This window comes from Salmo salar, chromosome ssa20, assembly GCF_905237065.1.
Source record: "Salmo salar chromosome ssa20, Ssal_v3.1, whole genome shotgun sequence".
Taxonomy (NCBI): Eukaryota; Metazoa; Chordata; class Actinopteri; order Salmoniformes; family Salmonidae; genus Salmo; species Salmo salar.
This window is the reverse complement of record NC_059461.1, coordinates 23,552,992-23,573,968: the sequence shown is the minus strand read 5'-3', so window position 1 is coordinate 23,573,968 and position 20,977 is coordinate 23,552,992. Positions and strand designations below refer to the sequence as shown.

The 20,977-nt window shown below is 45.5% G+C and overlaps 1 protein-coding gene across 4 annotated transcripts in view; it reads left to right on the top strand.

Moving 5' to 3' along the window:
• The window catches only part of LOC106579890 (GTPase-activating protein and VPS9 domain-containing protein 1), a 38,711-nt gene that overhangs the window by 7,818 nt on the left and 9,916 nt on the right, over positions 1-20,977 (top strand). For 2 of the 4 annotated variants that reach the window (XM_014160230.2, XM_014160226.2), the window contains exons 2-17: positions 1,691-1,903; positions 2,364-2,631; positions 2,840-3,415; positions 3,569-3,652; positions 3,782-3,916; positions 4,438-4,627; positions 8,782-8,939; positions 9,119-9,248; positions 9,484-9,609; positions 9,689-9,862; positions 16,273-16,410; positions 17,712-17,846; positions 18,489-18,596; positions 18,897-18,977; positions 19,531-19,877; positions 20,124-20,211. In XM_014160230.2, coding sequence (XP_014015705.1) covers positions 1,719-1,903; positions 2,364-2,631; positions 2,840-3,415; positions 3,569-3,652; positions 3,782-3,916; positions 4,438-4,627; positions 8,782-8,939; positions 9,119-9,248; positions 9,484-9,609; positions 9,689-9,862; positions 16,273-16,410; positions 17,712-17,846; positions 18,489-18,596; positions 18,897-18,977; positions 19,531-19,877; positions 20,124-20,211 — 2,923 coding nt within the window. In that variant the 5' untranslated portion in view covers positions 1,691-1,718. The remainder of the gene's footprint in view (positions 1-1,690; positions 1,904-2,363; positions 2,632-2,839; positions 3,416-3,568; positions 3,653-3,781; positions 3,917-4,437; positions 4,628-8,781; positions 8,940-9,118; positions 9,249-9,483; positions 9,610-9,688; positions 9,863-16,272; positions 16,411-17,711; positions 17,847-18,488; positions 18,597-18,896; positions 18,978-19,530; positions 19,878-20,123; positions 20,212-20,977) is intronic. The other 2 variants (XM_014160228.2, XM_045703087.1) reach the window with 2 other exon arrangements.

Sequence of the window (20,977 nt, the reverse complement as noted above, 5' to 3'; positions counted from 1 at the left end):
GCGCATTTGTGAAAAAGCACTGTCGTTGCACCAATGTACCTAACCATAAACATCAATGCCAATCTTAAAATCAATGCATAAGTATATTTTTTTAAACCTGCATATTTAGTTAAGAAATTCATGTTAGCAGGCAATATTAACAAGGGAAATTGTGTCACTTCTCTTGCGTTCTGTGCAAACAGAGTCAGGGTAAATGCAGCAGTTTGGGCCGCCTGGTTCGTTGCGAACTGTGTGAAGACCATTTCTTCCTAACAAAGACTAATTCATTTGCCAGAATTTTACATAATTATGACCTTGAAGGTTGTGCAATGTAACAGCAATATTTAGACTTGTGGATGCCACCCGTTCGATAAAATACATAACGGTTCCGTATTTTACTGAAAGAATAAACGTTTTGTTTTCGAAATGATAGTTTCCGGATTTGACCATATTAATGACCTAAGGCTCGTATTTCTGTGTGTTTGTTCTATCAAATCATAGACTTAATTATAATAGTCTGTCTGAGTGGTGGTAGGCAGCAGCAGGCTCGTAAGCATTCATTCAAACAGCACTTTACTGCGTTTGCCAGCAGCACAGCTCTGTTTATGACTTCAAGCCCATCAACTCCCGAGATTAGGCTGGCAATACTATTGTGCCTATAAGAACATCCAATAGTCAAAGTTATATGAAATACAAATGGTATAGGGAGAAATAGTCCTATAATTCCTATATTAACTACAACCTAAAACTTCTTAACCGGGAATATTTTAGACTCATATTAAAAGGAACCACCAACTGTCATATGTTCTGAGCAAGGAACTTAAGCGTTAGCTTTTTTACATGGCAAATGTTGCACTTTTACTTTCTTCTCCAACACTGTGTTTTTGCATTATTTAAACCAAATTGAACATGTTTCATTATTTATTTGAGACTAAATAGATTTTTATTTATGTATTATATTAAGTGTTCATTCAGTATTGTTGTAATTGTCATTATTATATATCTATATAAAAATCGTCCGATTTAATTGGTATCGGAATTTTTTGGTCCTCCAATTGGTATTGGCGTAAGTCATAATTCTCTAGTTTATACTTGCGTACTATTGTTTGTACAGTTGAATGTGGTACCTTCAGGCGTTTGGAAATTTCTCCCAAGGATGAACCAGACTTGTGGAGGTCTCCAATTTTTTTTCTGAAGTCTTGGTTGATTTCTTTTGATTTTCCCATAATGTCAAGTTTGAGTTTGAAGGTAGGCCTTGAAATGCATCCACAGGTACACCTCCAATTGACTCAAATGATGTCAATTAGCCTATCAGAAGCTTCTAAAGCCATGACATCATTTTCTGGAATTTTCCAAGCTGTTTAAAGGCACAGTCAACTTAGTGTATGTAAACTTCTGACCCACTGGAATTGCGATACAGTGAATTATAAGTGAAATAATCTGTCTGTAAACAATTGTTGGAGAAATGACTTGTGTCATGCACAAAGTAGTTGTCCTAACTGACTTGCCAAAACTATAGTTTGTTAACAAGAAATTTGTGGAGTGGTTGGAAAACGAGTTTTAATGACTCCAACATAAGTGTATGTAAACTTCCAACTTCAACTGTAGCTCTGTCCTGACTGGCCAGTACTCATTCTCTCGCCAATGATGTCATTACCATCCTCATTACCCCCAGTGTCGCTGATCTCCCTCTTCTCTCACTCTTCTGCAGTCTTTAGCCTCTGAGTGAGCTGGTAAAGATGGTGAAGCCAGACATCCACACTCTGGCCCACCACCTGAAGCAGGAGCGGCTGTATGTGGCTTCAGAGAAGCAGCTGATCCAGCGGCTCAACGGGGACGTGCTGAAGACTGCTGAGAGGCTGTACCGTGCTGCCTGGATCACCAAACAGCAGAGGATCAACCTCGACCGGCTCATCCTCACCAGGTCAGCATGGGTCCCCCAGAGCTGTTGTTACCAGGGCATTTCAATGAGATTGATCCAATTGGAGAATAGAAACAGTTCTAATAGGAGCTCACCATTATAAAAAGACATTTTGAGTTGTCCTCCTCTTGTTTGCATTCGGCAGTGTGACCTTTAGTGAACTACTTTAGTAGTTCTAAAGTAGGATCCCACCGTATTAAACTGTCTTATCTTCCTGATGTGATCATGTTGTTTGTTGTAAATCCTGCCGAACACGGTGCATGTCAGAGACAGCCGAGCACTATTTAGATTAGCAGCCCAAAAGGGAAATTGCAAGCAATCAGAGGAGTCCTGTGATCAGCAAGCATGTCATACAATGACATGTCACTCCAATCAGTAATCAACAGCTCACTGTTGACCATTTCCAACTACTGGTTTGTGGAGCCTTCTGCTCTCGTAGTAATTAAAGCTCCCTGTCCTACAGTGCTGAGGCCTCCCCGGCTGAATGCTGCCAGCATGCCAAAGTGCTGGAGGACACGCAGTTCCTGGACGGCTACAAGACTCTGGGCTTTCAGGAGAGCATCTATGGGGAGTTCCTGGGTCGGGTGCGCGAGAACCCTCGGCTGTTGGCCTCCTGCCTGGTGGCTGGGGAGAGGCTGAACCAGGAGCACACACAGGGGGTCATTTACACCGTCTTCACCTCACTCTACGGCAACTGTATCATGCAGGAGGATGAGCGCTACCTGCTGCAGGTGAGCAGCCCGGACATTTTCTGATCTATGATCTATACACTTATACTATAAACACACAGCCATTAGCCACATGCACTTACCAAATGCACAGCAGCCACCTCTTATTTAACACTATTACCTGTCCTCATAGGTAGTGTGATGAGGCCATTTCTAACCTCTGTACTGCTAAATCTGATGGTAATGGTGCTGCTGTTTCTATCAATTCCAGGTCCTCCGCTACTTGGTGGAGTTTGAGCTGAAGGAGAGCGACAACCCTCGGCGGCTGCTGCGGCGAGGCACGTGCGCCTTCAGCATCCTCTTCAAGCTCTTCTCCGAGGGGCTGTACTCGGCCAAGCTTTTCCTCACCGCCACCCTCCATGAGCCCATCATGCAGCTGCTGGTGGAGGATGAGGACCACCTGGAGACGGACCCCTCCAAGGTGACGGAGCGCTTCACGCCGGCCCAGCAGGAGCGCCTGTTTGGGGAGAAGGGCTCGGAGGGCTACAGGCAGAAGGTGGCGGCCGCCGTGGAAGCCAACGAGGCCAAGCTGGTGACCCTGGTCAACAAGTTCATTGGCTACCTGAAGCAGAATACCTACTGCTTCCCCCACAACCTGCGCTGGATAGTGTCTCAGATGTACAAGACGCTGTCGTGCGTAGAACGGCTGGAGGTGGGAGAGGTGCGGACCATGTGCACGGACCTGCTGCTCACCTGCTTCATCTGCCCAGCGATAGTCAACCCTGAGCAGTACGGCATCATCTCAGACGCCCCTATCAACGAGGTGGCTCGCTTCAACCTCATGCAGGTCAGTGGACGACCCAACAGACTCATACATCCACACTATTCTTATCCATGCCTGGACATTGACCGCTTACGAATCCTATTTGAAATGTTAGATAAGATCAAATATTGTTACCTTTCGCCTTTATGCATTCTAATCATTATCTTTGTCCTGTAGGTAGGGCAGCTTCTTCAACAGTTGGCAATGGCTGACGATGATGGAGACCCCCGGAGGAAAAACAGTTTGGCCAAGTTCGATAAGGTAAGATCCTCAAACACACATCTTAATATATAATCGGCTTGTCCATGGGGTAGCTTTTATTACATTCTGAATACAGGTTTTGCTTCTTGCCTTATTATTGAAGTTGACCGTCTGCTTTTGTCACCTCAGAGCTGTGTAGCTGCCTTCTTGGATGTGGTAATCGGCGGGAGAGCTGTGGAGACACCGCCCATGTCCTCCATGAACCTACTAGAAGGACTCAGCAGGACTGTGGCGTACATGACACACAGTCAGCTCCTCTGCCTGGTACGCAGCTGATCTGACTGTTTCAGTCTGAATCTTGTGTGGCTTATATTGTTGTTAGCCTAGTCTGGAACAGTATGTACACATTTTAGACAGGCAACAGTAAACGTTCCTATGTTACAGGAAGTGAATTTGACATGCCCAGGCTTGTCAGACCAGAAAGGGAGGAGACATTTCACACAGGTTGTTGAGAGTGCTGTTATGTCTCAAGGACTGGGAGTTACCGTAGCGTACTCAAACAAAGTATTACCACATCCTCTGGGAATTGCTGTTCTGTGGCTCCTCCCTTAGTTACCTTTCCTTATAACATTAGTGTGGTAATCAATAAGTACCCTAGCTGTATTCTATTGGCATGTCTCAAGCCCAACTTTTTAGTTTAATTGTGAAGAGCCCTGCACTTATCACCCGTGTCATAAGTTCTCCACCAGCTTAGCTATTGAAGCCTTAGTAAAAGTAATTGGATTCCTCATAGAAACTAGGATGTGAGAGTATTAAATGAAGTAATTAACTCCTATGGTGTTCAGGTGGACTTTGTACGGAGTGTGATGGCAGGGGACCACCTCCGGGAGGAGGAGCACATGCTCTTGGAGACCATGCTGGCCAACGTGCCCCAGTCCCGTACGGTGAAGAGCAACAGTCTGGAGCTCACCCCCTCCAACACCCCCCAGCTCTCCCCAGCCACCACCCCCGCCAACAAAAAAAACAGGAACATAGGTACCTACCTACCGACCTCCTCGGCTGTTGTTACTGTAGACCTGCAGCCACTGGCTTTCTGACAGAGAAATACGTACTGCACAATGATATACGTGGTTTATCTCAAGTACTTGTTATTCCTGTTATAGCATTGCACCAGTTGGAGAGTTCAGTTTGAAATTACAATGAAACCAGCCTTTTTATGTACTAACTATAGGTTGTTTCATTCATGGTAATAAATAACTAGGTGAAGTAGCTAAAGTTGTAATGGCTGCAGGAAGCTTCTTATGTAGGAAGCTAATGAGGTTCTAGGCCTGTTCTACAGGTAATTAGCAGCCTCTAGATTGGAGATCCATTACGCAAATGAAAGCCAATTAAATTACAAAATATAAATGAACCCTTTCTTAATTGGTATGGATGGAGAAATATATACCTTCCATCATTAGGAATAAATCAATTAAATGTGATGGCGACAACATCCTCCTCCATTTGAAATAAGCCACTTTAAGCTTCCCTACTGAAATGTGAACCTTTTCAATTTGAAGCTGTTTTACACAGTTGCTTGCTACTCGCTCTGTATTCTCTCTCTCTGTTGCCCTCAACCTTCTTCCTCCTTTCCTCCTTTGCTGCCTGTGATCGACCCAGGACAACAGTTAGCAACTTCCTGGGACTCCACAACCACCACCCTGTCTGCTCACATTCCATTAGTTACCCCTTTTGGTGGGTAGCCTGGCAGCCCTGTGAAGCTGACTAGAACTAAAGCGTGTTTGTGCCACCTAGTCATGTGCCACTGCCAGTCACATACACCCAGTACCAGCCATGCTCATAGCCATGGTCCCTGCTGCAGTCCCACTGCTTCACCACCAGATAGAGCTAGCTGCTAGATGTGCTCTTGTCACCATGCCTTTTCACCATGCCTGCTTTGCCCTGTGCTCTAGTCTTGTAGACCTGGTTTATACCTGGTTCTCTGCTGCTTGTTTTCACTCACGTGGTAAATTCTATTGTGTTTAATTATACGTGCTTTTGGCTAAAGAGAAGATTGAAGTCAGACATTTTTTTGCTGATGTTGGGATCTTAGATCCTTCTGCATAAAGCAATGCATCATAATTACCATCCAGAGCACAATCAGGTCAGTCATTAGACTCGTATGCATGCCACGTGCTGATTGGGATGTGGAGTGTGACTGCTTCACCGAGTCCGACATGCACTTGTGATTTGTGAACCTTATTGGATGTACTCATTGACCTGTATTACACTGGACGGGTTACACAGCACAGGTTGTCTAAGCAGTGCCGAGCAAAATATCCAGTCTCTATTAGGAAAGATTGATTGATTTGATTTTAATGATTGAATCCAATTGAGTCAAATTTTTCTGTTCACGGCAATACCTCTTTCACAATGCAAAACTGAAAGGTTGGGAGCAGCTAACAGGTAATCTAAGAAGCAATGCAGTCCGTATGTAGTTGTGTATAGGTACATGAGTTTTTGTGTTTATAGTTAGTATAGCCTACGTTTTTGCTTTTATTATTATTATAGTTGAAGCCGATCCTTGTCTTTTGTGCCCCCTGAATCTCAGTGCGTATTACAGAGTAACACCTTGTCCCCTACTCCCACTGAGTCTCTGTTAGTTAGTAACATCTCGTCTCCTGCTCCCACTGAGTCTCTGTTAATTAGTAACATCTCGTCTCCTGCTCCCACTGAGTCTCTGTTAGTTAGTAACATCTCGTCTCCTGCTCCCACTGAGTGTCTGTTAGTTAGTAACATCTCGTCTCCTGCTCCCACTGAGTCTCTGTTAGTTAGTAACATCTCGTCTCCTGCTCCCACTGAGTGTCTGTTAGTTAGTAACATCTCGTCTCCTGCTCCCACTGAGTCTCTGTTAGTTAGTAACATCTCGTCTCCTGCTCCCACTGAGTCTCTGTTAGTTAGTAACATCTCGTCTCCTGCTCCCACTGAGTGTCTGTTAGTTAGTAACATCTCGTCTCCTGCTCCCACTGAGTCTCTGTTAATTAGTAACATCTCGTCTCCTGCTCCCACTGAGTCTCTGTTAATTAGTAACATCTCGTCTCCTGCTCCCACTGAGTCTCTGTTAATTAGTAACATCTCGTCTCCTGCTCCCACTGAGTCTCTGTTAATTAGTAACATCTCGTCTCCTGCTCCCACTGAGTCTCTGTTAATTAGTAACATCTCGTCTCCTGCTCCCACTGAGTCTCTGTTAATTAGTAACATCTCGTCCCCTGCTCCCACTGAGTGTCTGTTAGTTAGTAACATCTCGTCCCCTGCTCCCACTGAGTCTCTGTTAGTTAGTAACATCTCGTTCCCTGAGTGTCTGTTAATTAGTAACATCTCGTTCCCTGAGTCTCTGTTAGTTAGTAACATCTCGTCTCCTGCTCCCACTGAGTCTCTGTTAATTAGTAACATCTCGGCCCCTGCTCCTCTGTTAGTTAGTAACATCTCGTCCCCTGCTCCTCTGTTAGTTAGTAACATCTCGTCCCCTGCTCCTCTGTTAGTTAGTAACATCTCGTCCCCTGCTCCTCTGTTAGTTAGTAACATCTCGTCCCCTGCTCCTCTGTTAGTTAGTAACATCTCGTCCCCTGCTCCTCTGTTAATTAGTAACATCTCGTCCCCTGCTCCTCTGTTAATTAGTAACATCTCGTCCCCTGAGTCTCTGTTAGTTAGTAACACCTCGTCCCCTGAGTCTCTGTTAGTTAGTAACACCTCGGCCCCTGAGTCTCTGTTAGTTAGTAACACCTCGGCCCCTGAGTCTCTGTTAGTTAGTAACACCTCGGCCCCTGAGTCTCTGTTAGTTAGTAACACCTCGGCCCCTGAGTCTCTGTTAGTTAGTAACACCTCGGCCCCTGAGTCTCTGTTAGTTAGTAACACCTCGGCCCCTGAGTCTCTGTTAGTTAGTAACACCTCGGCCCCTGAGTCTCTGTTAGTTAGTAACACCTCGGCCCCTGAGTCTCTGTTAGTTAGTAACACCTCGGCCCCTGAGTCTCTGTTAGTTAGTAACACCTCGGCCCCTGAGTCTCTGTTAGTTAGTAACACCTCGGCCCCTGAGTCTCTGTTAGTTAGTAACACCTCGGCCCCTGCTCCTCTGTTAGTTAGTAACACCTCGGCCCCTGATCCTCTGTTAGTTAGTAACACCTCGGCCCCTGCTCCTCTGTTAGTTAGTAACACCTCGGCCCCTGAGTCTCTGTTAGTTAGTAACACCTCGGCCCCTGAGTCTCTGTTAGTTAGTAACACCTCGGCCCCTGAGTCTCTGTTAGTTAGTAACACCTCGGCCCCTGAGTCTCTTAGTTAGTAACACCTCGGCCCCTGAGTCTCTGTTAGTTAGTAACATCTCGGCCCCTGCTCCTCTGTTAGTTAGTAACATCTCGGCCCCTGCTCCTCTGTTAGTTAGTAACATCTCGGCCCCTGCTCCTCTGTTAGTTAGTAACATCTCGTCCCCTGCTCCTCTGTTAGTTAGTAACATCTCGTCCCCTGCTCCTCTGTTAGTTAGTAACATCTCGTCCCCTGCTCCTCTGTTAGTTAGTAACATCTCGTCCCCTGAGTCTCTGTTAGTTAGTAACATCTCGGCCCCTGAGTCTCTGTTACTTAGTAACACCTCGGCCCCTGAGTCTCTGTTAGTTAGTAACACCTCGGCCCCTGAGTCTCTGTTAGTTAGTAACACCTCGGCCCCTGCTCCTCTGTTAGTTAGTAACACCTCGGCCCCTGAGTCTCTGTTAGTTAGTAACACCTCGGCCCCTGCTCCTCTGTTAGTTAGTAACATCTCGGCCCCTGCTCCTCTGTTAGTTAGTAACATCTCGGCCCCTGCTCCTCTGTTAGTTAGTAACATCTCGGCCCCTGCTCCTCTGTTAGTTAGTAACATCTCGTCCCCTGCTCCTCTGTTAGTTAGTAACATCTCGTCCCCTGCTCCTCTGTTAGTTAGTAACATCTCGGCCCCTGAGTCTCTGTTACTTAGTAACACCTCGGCCCCTGAGTCTCTGTTAGTTAGTAACACCTCGGCCCCTGAGTCTCTGTTAGTTAGTAACACCTCGGCCCCTGCTCCTCTGTTAGTTAGTAACACCTCGGCCCCTGAGTCTCTGTTAGTTAGTAACACCTCGGCCCCTGCTCCCCCTGAATCTGTCAGTGAATGAGTAAAGCCTTATACCCTGTCTCTCTCCCTGCTCCCCCAGCAGCCTCCCGCAGTCGTAGCCGTTCCGAGCTGGCCCAGCAGGGGGAGGCAGAGGCTAGCTCTCTGGAGTCCCTGCAGGAGGTTATGCCAGAGGAGGTGCTGGTGATCTCACTAGGAAGCAGCCCGCAGACCATCCCTGGGATGATGTCAGAGAATGAGGTAACTAACGAGTGTGGAACATTCACATTGTTATGGAGAGTATATGGTGTAATATACACTTGCACACAACATTGGAAATAAAGGATCAATGCATTTTTTTATATAACAGGTATATTTGTCATTATCGGAAGCCCACATTAAGAGCCAGGATGGCAGTAACCAGTGCTGTTCCCTCTCAGGTGTTGACCATGCAGCTGACTGATGGGTCACAAGGGGACACTCCTGCAGATGACACCAAGCACCATGGCAAGCCAGACAAAACCCTGCGCTTCTCTCTCTGCAGTGACAACCTGGAGGGCATCTCAGAGGGTCAGCGTTCTAACAGCCCACATGCCCTGCTGACTTATTAGTTACTACAGCAACACAACATAATGTTTTTAATGTTTCACCATGGAATGAGGTGTTAATGGCTGTTAAACTACTGTAATAAGTGGATCTGTTCTTATGTAAACAGTAACTGTTCATGTACCACAAAAAGAGGACCTTGTGTAATCTGATGCGTTGTAGTTGGAAATGTCTAAATGTAATTGTTTTCTTTGCACAGGCCCGTCCAACCGGTCTAACTCGGTGTCGTCTCTGGACCTGGAGGGAGAGTCTGTGTCTGAGCTGGGAGCTGGGCCATCAGGGAGCAATGGGGTGGAGGCTCTACAACTGCTGGAGCATGAACATGGTGTGTTGTGGGAAATCAATGTCAGGGATCATTACATTGAGCCGTGATAACATTGTCATTATCCCTGTCCCACCCCCAGCCACCACTCAGGACAACCTGGATGACAAACTGCGTAAGTTTGAGATCCGCGACATGATGGGCCTGACAGATGACCGGGACATCTCTGAGACAGTGAGTGAGACCTGGAGCACAGACGTGCTGGGCAGCGACTTTGACCCCAACATGGATGAGGATCGACTGCAGGAAATAGCTGGTAAGTCATAGGGAGAATCTCAATGGCGTACTCTTTGTGTCCTCTCCTCGCCTCCTTCTTCTCAAAATCCATTGGATTTAAAAGCCAGAGGTCCCTCCCCTCTGACCTTGTCTAACAATTGGTTTTGAGAAGGGGGCAAGGAGAGAGGATATGAGGAGTATGCAATTGAGATTCTCCCATAGACATGGAGGTCCTTATTATGTCAGAAAATGTAGCACAATACTGCCACCTTGTGGTTTATGGCTAAAACAGCCTGTTAAGCCTTCATCAAATCAAATTGTATTTTAATTGTCACATGTTTCGTAAACAACAGGTGTAGACTAACAGTGAAATGATTACTTACGGGTCGTTTCCAACAATGCAGAGTTAAATATAAAAAATACAAAAATAAATAGAAATAGTGACAAAAGGAATAAAATACACGGGAATAACAATAACGAGTAAGAATAACATGGCTATATACAGGAACTAGAAAATAACATGGCTATATACAGGGAGTAGAAAATAACAACATGGCTATATACAGGGAGTAGAACATAACAACATGGCTATGTACAGGGAGTAGAACATAACAACATGGCTATGTACAGGGAGTAGAACATAACAACATGGCTATGTACAGGGAGTAGAACATAACAACATGGCTATGTACAGGGAGTAGAACATAACAACATGGCTATGTACAGGGAGTAGAACATAACAACATGGCTATATACAGGGAGTAGAACATAACAACATGGCTATGTACAGGGAGTAGAACATAACAACATGGCTATATACAGGGAGTAGAACATAACAACATGGCTATATACAGGGAGTAGAACATAACAACATGGCTATATACAGGGAGTAGAACATAACAACATGGCTATGTACAGGGAGTAGAACATAACAACATGGCTATGTACAGGGAGTAGAACATAACAACATGGCTATGTACAGGGAGTAGAACATAACAACATGGCTATGTACAGGGAGTAGAACATAACAACATGGCTATGTACAGGGAGTAGAACATAACAACATGGCTATGTACAGGGAGTAGAACATAACAACATGGCTATGTACAGGGAGTAGAACATAACAACATGGCTATGTACAGGGAGTAGAACATAACAACATGGCTATGTACAGGGAGTAGAACATAACAACATGGCTATGTACAGGGAGTAGAACATAACAACATGGCTATGTACAGGGAGTAGAACATAACAACATGGCTATGTACAGGGAGTATAACATAACACATGGCTATGTACAGGGAGTAGAACATAACAACATGGCTATGTACAGGGAGTAGAACATAACAACATGGCTATATACAGGGAGTAGAACATAACAACATGGCTATGTACAGGGAGTAGAAAATAACAACATGGCTATGTACAGGGAGTAGAACATAACAACATGGCTATGTACAGGGAGTAGAACATAACAACATGGCTATGTACAGGGAGTAGAACATAACAACATGGCTATGTACAGGGAGTAGAACATAACAACATGGCTATGTACAGGGAGTAGAACATAACAACATGGCTATGTACAGGGAGTAGAACATAACAACGTGGCTATGTACAGGGAGTAGAACATAACAACATGGCTATGTACAGGGAGTAGAACATAACAACATGGCTATGTACAGGGAGTAGAACATAACAACATGGCTATATACAGGGAGTAGAACATAACAACATGGCTATGTACAGGGAGTAGAACATAACACATGGCTATGTCCAGGGAGTAGAACATAACAACATGGCTATGTACAGGGAGTAGAACATAACAACATGGCTATGTACAGGGAGTAGAACATAACAACGTGGCTATGTACAGGGAGTAGAACATAACAACATGGCTATGTACAGGGAGTAGAACATAACAACATGGCTATGCACAGGGAGTAGAACATAACAACGTGGCTATGTACAGGGAGTAGAACATAACAACATGGCTATGCACAGGGAGTAGAACATAACAACATGGCTATGTACAGGGAGTAGAACATAACAACATGGCTATGTACAGGGAGTAGAACATAACAACATGGCTATGTACAGGGAGTAGAACATAACAACATGGCTATGTACAGGGAGTAGAACATAACAACATGGCTATGTACAGGGAGTAGAACATAACAACATGGCTATGTACAGGGAGTAGAACATAACAACATGGCTATGTACAGGGAGTAGAACATAACAACATGGCTATGTACAGGGAGTAGAACATAACAACATGGCTATGTACAGGGAGTAGAACATAACAATGGCTATATACAGGGAGTAGAACATAACAACATGGCTATGTACAGGGAGTAGAACATAACAACATGGCTATGTACAGGGAGTAGAACATAACAACATGGCTATGTACAGGGAGTAGAACATAACAACATGGCTATGTACAGGGAGTAGAACATAACAACATGGCTATGTACAGGGAGTAGAACATAACAACATGGCTATATACAGGGAGTAGAACATAACAACATGGCTATGTACAGGGAGTAGAACATAACAACATGGCTATGTACAGGGAGTAGAAAATAACAACATGGCTATATACAGGGAGTAGAACATAACAACATGGCTATGTACAGGGAGTAGAACATAACATGGCTATGTACAGGGAGTAGAACATAACAACATGGCTATGTACAGGGAGTAGAACATAACAACATGGCTATGTACAGGGAGTAGAACATAACAACATGGCTATGTACAGGGAGTAGAACATAACAACATGGCAATGTACAGGGAGTAGAACATAACAACATGGCTATGTACAGGGAGTAGAACATAACAACATGGCTATGCACAGGGAGTAGAACATAACAACATGGCTATGCACAGGGAGTAGAACATAACAACATGGCTATGTACAGGGAGTAGAACATAACAACATGGCTATGTACAGGGAGTAGAACATAACAACATGGCTATGTACAGGGAGTAGAACATAACAACATGGCTATGTACAGGGAGTAGAACATAACAACATGGCTATGTACAGGGAGTAGAACATAACAACATGGCTATCTACAGGGAGTAGAACATAACAACATGGCTATCTACAGGGAGTAGAACATAACAACATGGCTATGTACAGGGAGTAGAACATAACAACATGGCTATGTACAGGGAGTAGAACATAACAACATGGCTATGTACAGGGAGTACCGAGTCCATGTGCAATGGTATGAGGTAATTGAGGTAGCTATGTACATATAGGTAGGGTAAAGTGACTAGGCAACAGGATAGATAATAGACAGTAACAGCAGTATACTGTAGGTAGGGTAAAGTGACTAGGCAACAGGATAGATAATAGACAGTAGCAGCAGTATACTGTAGGTAGGGTAAAGTGACTAGGTGACAGGATAGATGATAGACAGTAGCAGCAGTATACTGTAGGTAGGGTAAAGTGACTATACAACAGGATAGATAATAGACAGTAGCAGCAGTATACTGTAGGTAGGGTAAAGTGACTAGGCAACAGGATAGATGATAGACAGTAGCAGCAGTATACTGTAGGTAGGGTAAAGTGACTAGGCAACAGGATAGATGATAGACAGTAGTAGCAGCAGTATACTGTAGGTAGGGTAAAGTGACTAGGCAACAGGATAGATGATAGACAGTAACAGCAGTATACTGTAGGTAGGGTAAAGTGACTATACAACAGGATAGATAATAGACAGTAGCAGCAGTATACTGTAGGTAGGGTAAAGTGACTAGGCAACAGGATAGATGATAGACAGTAGCAGCAGTATACTGTAGGTAGGGTAAAGTGACTATACAACAGGATCGATAATAGACAGTAGCAGCAGTATACTGTAGGTAGGGTAAAGTGACTAGGCAACAGGATAGATAATAGACAGTAACAGCAGTATACTGTAGGTAGGGGTAAAGTGACTATACAACAGGATAGATAATAGACAGTAACAGCAGTATACTGTAGGTAGGGTAAAGTGACTATACAACAGGATCGATAATAGACAGTAGCAGCAGTATACTGTAGGTAGGGTAAAGTGACTAGGCAACAGGATAGATGATAGACAGTAGCAGCAGTATACTGTAGGTAGGGTAAAGTGACTATACAACAGGATAGATAATAGACAGTAACAGCAGTATACTGTAGGTAGGGTAAAGTGACTATACAACAGGATAGATGATAGACAGTAACAGCAGTATACTGTAGGTAGGGTAAAGTGACTATACAACAGGATAGATGATAGACAGTAGCAGCAGCGTATGTGGTGAGTGTCTTTGGCGTCAGTATGCATGTCATTTGTGTGGGTTGGGGGGTGTGGGTGTGTGTGTGTGTGTGTGTGTGTGTGTGTGTGTGTATATAGAGTCTGTGCAGAAAAAGTGTCATTGCAGGTCGTCTAGGTCGCCATTTGATTAGCTATTTAGAAGTCATGTTTAGCAGTCTTATGGTTTGGGATTAGAAACTGTTCAGGGTCCTGTTGGGTCCAGATTTGGTGCACTGGTACCACTTGCCATGCGGTAGCAGAGGGAACAGTATGGCATGGGTGGCTGGAGTCTTTGAAAAATGTTTGGGCCTTCCTCTGACACTGCCTGGTATAGAGGTCCTGGATGGCAGGGAGTTCTGCCCCAGTGACATACTGGGCCGTACTCACCCCCCTCTGTAGCGCCTTACAGTTGCCGTACAAAGCGGTGATGCAGCCAGTCAAGACGCTCTGTGGTGGAGCTTTTTGAGGATCTGAGGGTCATAGCCAAATCTTTTCAGCCTCCTGAGTGGGAAGAGGCACTGACGTGCCCTCTTTACAACTGTGTGTGGACCATGTTAATTCCTTTGTGATGTGGACACCGAGGAACTCAAATCTCCACTACAGCCCTATCAATGTGGATGGGGGTGTGCTCGCACCTCTGTTTCCTGTAGTCCACAATCAGCTCATTGTCTTGCTGAAGTTGAGGGAGAGGTTGTTGTCCTGGCACCACACTGCCAGGTCTCTGACCTCCTCCCTATAGGCTGCCTCGTCGTCGGTGATGAGTCCTACCACTGTTGTCGTTAGCAAACTTGATGATGGTGTTAGAGACGTGGCGGTCGAGGCAGTCGTGGGTAAACAGGGTGTACAGGAGGGGACTTGAGTGGCCCCCGTGTTGAGGGTCGGCGTGACAGGAAGTCCAGGAATGTGTTGCAGGATGGGTTCAGTCCCAGGATCCTTAGCTTATGTGATGAGCTTGGAGGTCACTATGGTGTTGATTGCTGAGCTGTAGTCACTGAACAGCATTGTCATGTAGTTATTTTTGTCCAAGTGGGAAAGGGCAGTGTGGAGTGCAATAGATTGCGTCGTTCTGTGGATCTGTTGGGGCGGTATGCGAATTGGAGTGGGTCCATGGTGTCTGGGATGATGGTGTTGATGTGAGCCATGACCAGACTTTCAAAGCATTTCATGGCTACAGATGTGAGCGCTACGGGGCGATATTCTGGAGCATTCCATCTATTTTTTCCAATTGTTAAATAAGTAAGGACAACCTTCAATGTTCTCTAAGACATAATTATCAGAATGTTCATTTTATTCCACGCAAACCTTTCTTCCTCTGCTCTCCTTTCTTCCCTCACTGGTTTCTCTCTCGCTCTGACATTCACTCAGTCCCTGCAGTCTTATTGACCTTGGTTCCTTCTCATTTGCATCCACCATTTTTCATTGCTTGGAATATGGCGTTGGGGGACTTTTCCATCATTAAGTGAATTTACAGCGATTTCCTTATGTGTTTTCTCCAAGGGATTGGGTTATGAGATGCACATTAAATATCCATTAATACCTCATTATCCCACTGATAAGATTACCATGATAATGAGGCAGAAATTCTAATTGTTTCACTTCTTGTTGTGCCACTCATTTAATCATCCACCTGAAAGACAAGTGCTCTGCGCCCCTACCTTGAAGACTGTAAACATGGACAGCAGGGTAGAGCTCTCCTGCCGCTAGAAAGGGCCCTGCCCCGCCCAGCCCCGCAGACTGTTGCCTGGGCGCTGGCACGCACGTGCGCCCATGGTGTGTGTGCTGTGAAGTGGAAACATGGCGTACCTGTGGGTGCAGGTACCACGGGTCGACTCCTGATCCGCTCCCCGGCCACCATACTCCCACTCACACCTGCTAGATCTTTTCCCTCCTCCGCATTCTTCCGCCTTGTTAACCTGCCGCATCCCAAATGAAATGGAGGGACGTCGTGTGGAGGACGTCGTGGGAGGGTGGGTGTGGGGTAATTTGGTTGTGAGTAATGCCTGGCTTAATCAACATCTCAAAGTCATGGCTCAGGAGGCAGGGGTGGGGTGAGATATTACCATTAACCTTTGAACTTTGGCACAGTAGTGTGTGCCTGTGGGCCCAGCGTGAAATGCCTGTGACCTCAGGCTCTCTCTTTCTGTCTGTCTGTGCTAAGGGGCGACTGTAGAGAACATGCTGGGCAGCCTGCTGTGCCTACCAGGCTCCAGCTCAGTGCTGCTAGACCCTTATGGATCCACCATCTCAGAGACCACCAGCGAGGCCTGGAGTGTGGAGGTCCTGCCCAGCGACTCAGGTGGGTTTAATGTTGAGAAGGGGTTCTAGGGGCTGAATGGAGTCTCCTCTTATCTGTTTCGTAACTCTACAAACATTTTCCATGAGTTTCTACGTAGAAGTATTTTTCTTGGCTTCCTCCGTGCATTGCATCGGCAGGAATCACTCCAGTAGGTGTGTTTACGGTATGACTCCGTGTGTGGGGGGACACACCAGGTGTGCCCCCCCCCCACTTCCATATCAAGGAAGTGGGTGCAATCTGTCATGTTTGTGTACACTACCCTGTCTATCAGGGTAGATCTGCCTTTGCCAGTAAAATACAGCTCTGGGTTTCCCCAAAGGAACCTCCAGGTGTGTTTGCACCTGTAGTGGAGGAACAGCCATGAGGAAATGTTCAAGGACAGCAGCTGTTTGCAGTCTATTGACATGGTGTCAACCTTTTTGCTGGCAACATCCTCTCACAAATCTGTAGGCATTGCAACACAATCTTCTGACAGTGGGTGGGGGGTTTATGTATGGACATGTTGTGCTGAGCAGTTCCAGCACAGTGTGAATATGGTCCCATTGCAGCAATTACAAACCAAACATTATGAACAGTAGGAGTCAAATCAATCTTAAAATATGTCTATTCTTTGGTTAACACAATGTCCTAAAATCGTATGTTAGATTACGTGGTTAAACCCCCTTGAAAGTCAGCGTTTCATGAATATCAATAGATTACTTTAGTAACAGCAGTACAAGTGTTTCTTGGGAAAGCCCGGACTCTCTCTGTTAATTGAAGTGCACCATTGCAATATGTGCAGTGTTAAATTGACATGCATGAGTGTCTTGATTGCTTTTTGTTTCCGTTTGCTGCCCCTGTTCTGCTCTGTAATAGCCCTATCTGATGCGCGCCTGGAGTTGAGCGTTTGTTTCATGGCTAGGCAGCAGAAAACTACACTCCGAAGAGCACTTCACTAGCACATTATTACTAACGAGCATGCAAATGAGTACTGCGGTTACTTTGGGGCCTCTGGGTTAAGCTGAACAGCTCCATTGGGCAGCCACAAAACGGCCTGGACTCGAGTTTACGCTTTTCCCTTTGTCAATTGTAGATGGTTTGTTTGCTTTCGTGCATATTAGTTTTCTTAGCTATTACTTTAACCTGCCAGAAAAGGGAGACTAAACATACAGTAAGGTATATGCCTACACTTGCATTCTTACATACACTATGTGCCTATGAACAACTTACATTGTTGACTATAACTGGATGTAACTGTGCTCTCTGTGTGTGTGTGTGTGTGTGTGTGTGTGTGTGTGTGTGTGTTGCTCCTCCCCCTCCAGAAGCCCCAGACCTGAAGCAGGAAGAGCGTCTACAGGAGTTGGAGAGCTGCTCAGGGCTGGGCAGCACCTCCGATGACACAGAGGTCAGAGAGGTCAGCTCCCGGCCCAGCACCCCAGGGCTCAGCGTCATCTCAGGTACCCTGCACCTCTTTCACTCATAGAAGCTTTACAGTATACCCAACACATCAGTTTCTATACTAACGTACAGATTGACTGGTTAGACTTGTTTTATTTCAAAGAATTATAATGAATGTATTTCAGAGCCATATTGGGTTTTGTCTGCGTTAGCTGGAGATCAGTCAGATAGTGCTAGATAAGCCAGTACAACCAGGTCTTTGTGAGAGTTTGGCTAGGACACAGAGGTTAACACTGGCACTCTGTACTGGTAGCTCAGGTGATCAGGGTGTGTCAACATGCTTGACGTAGCATCTCAGATTAAGATGACTATGCCTGTGCCCACGGCTGAGCTCCTGTAGGAACCTGTCCCACAAGGGCCGTGCCGATGGATAGGCTCTGTCTGATTTATCAATCTTACTGCTGCATCTCCCTTCCCACCCATGGGAGCTCCTGCTACCAAATTTAGAGGTCCCAGTGGGCCCCTGGCTGAGAGGGACCATTCAGCATATCCTCTCAATACGCTTTGTATGCTCTGACTGCTAACTGTCACACATTCCCCGTCACTCAGAATAGGAGCTAGTCAGCCAAGTCTTCCACAAAATGTTACCAACTCCTGGATGGCACAGATTTTAAGATGTTTTTTTCTTTTTTTTCCTGCAGCGACATCAGAAGATAGAGGCAAGACGGAGGACCTGCGGTCGGAGTGCAGCTCGGACTTTGGGGGGAAGGACTCTGTCACCAGTCCAGATGGGGAGGAGTCGTCTCATGGTAGGAGAGTGTGTCACCTCCCGTGTGGCCTGGCCGTGGCATCACTACACTGTCAGCAGCTAGACCTATCAATCCCTGTCAGATGAGCTGCCATAACCTTTCCACTACACTAGAATGCTGCTGACCCTGTTGGAAATGTTCTGCTTTGTTTTCAAATGAATGTTTAGACCAGATGGCTCATACAAAGCATTGGTCCATGATGACAATACAAAGAATAGCCCATGTGTTTTTTTTTAATGGCATGAACAATTCTATCAGAAAGTGGCTCTCTGTTTAACGTATGAATAACTCTTGTTTCAGGAGCACACCACAGTTTGGCTTCTCCGGCCTCGCAGGCAGACTCCTTACTGGCCATGTTCGATCCCCTATCCTCCGGGGAAGGTAATTTCTGCTTCCCCAATCAGACCAGGAAATTAGCATCATTAAGTTGTTTCTAGTGGCGTAGGCTCACAGAACAGCTTGATCTCTGAGAAAATGAACCAAAAGAGTCTTGCCCTAATTACTGGACAAAACATTAGTGCAATAAAAATGTCTACAGGGTGGGAATGTCATTTCAATTAGCTAATTTGAGTGAGGTGAGCTGTGTGGCAAGGTGAGGGGATGACGGGTTGAGAGACCTCACCCCAGGCACTTTGGCACAGTCCCTTGTGCCACTGTGCTCATGGCACCAGGCTGCCATTGGAAGCTTTTCAGGAGAGAGAATCTACCCTTGGAACAGGTGGCCTACCCACACCTAGGGCTTGTCTCCCACCAACAAGCCTCACTTTCCTCCACTTCCTCATTGTTATGCTGTGGTTCCTTTGTTTCTGGACACACTCGATAATTGTGAAAGTGTTTCTGAGGAATGAGGAGGTAGTTGTTGTTCAGATACACCCCTATGTACTAAGCTCTATAACCAAACTAAGCCATGTTTTTTTTTTTTTTTTCTCCAAAGGTTTCTCTACTGGTACCATCGTGAGGCCCAAAGTGCACTACGCCAGGCCCCTTCATCCTCCCCCTGACCCTCCCATCCCAGAGGCCTGTGCCCTGGGCCAGGAGCCCCGCTACTCCCTGTTCACGCCCCACTGCCTGGTCCAAGCTGAGCTGGAGCACACCAAGCAGCGCCACTCCTACCCAGACAGGCTGGTACGCAGCCGCAGCTCTGACATTGTCTGCCAAGGCCGCCGGCCTACCAGCGACCCGGGCCTCAACCGCAGAGCGGCAGCTGAGGAGCGGGACCCTGCCGGGCACTTCTCCATGGGGCCGTCCTCGTCCCCCAGCAAGGATTCCCTAAAAGGAGAGGTGAGAGCTGCTGTTCATCACTGTCACGTCAGTCCTGCATACTGCTCTGCACTCCAAGCCCAGTTTTATACCAACTGCATTCTGTTACAACAGTCTTAGTCATTTCACTAAAGATTACATTTATAAAAGGTGAAGTGAGATAAGGAAGTAGAATGTCACTTTGTCAGTATATTAAGCCTTTCTTTCCTGTGTGTGTACAGCGTCAGTATGCATTCAAAAACATACTTGAATATTTATTTTCCAAAGGTTGAGGAGAGAAAGGACAGTGATGAGGAAAAGTCTGATCGTAACAGACCATGGTGGAAGAAACGCTTTCAGTCAGCCATTCCCAAAGGTAAGGAATAACTTCTAAACCTGCTCTTTCCCCCTCCATCTCTGTGTCAGTTTGGTACGCCCTCTTTTCGATGTTGCAACCAATTCTTTTAGTGGGTTAAACATTTTGACAATTTCTTTGAAAATTGCTTGAAATTGTTACTGTTTCGTTCATTATTTTCACTCTTTCACAATGTTCTCTTAATCACATCTATTGCAGAAAATGTACACTTTTTTTAAAGACCTGTACTTTAACAATTTGTAATGTGAGAAGAATGATGCACGATCGCTCCACTCCACCGTCGATGTTCTGCATTGAAAAATACAGTTTCTTGTTGTTGAAAGTTACACCAGACAAATGGACAAGTGCTTTCTTACATCTGACTTGCACTAGATTTTCATTTTTAGTTTCTAAAAACGAATCAATCATGTGAGGGGCTTGAGCGGGTGTAGATTGTGCGGTGGTACCCCTCCCAGCGGTCCTGTCATCCCCAGCCTAATGGTCATTACATAGACCTCTCTGTCATCACCGCTGATTGATTACACATCTCTTGTTGCGGTTAAACTCCAAAACCATCTCTCATAGAAGTGTCAGGGAAATAATGAGCTGTGCCTACAAGAGATGACTGCTTATTACTCTTTTAGATAATGATGTTCCTTTAGTAAACATTAAACATTGTCTTAATAAAGCCTGATCTGCACAGAGAAGTGTAAACCCGTTAAGTTTGAGTTTGATAGAAAGAACAGCAGAGCACCGTTTAGTGTACATGGAATAGCCTATTAATATT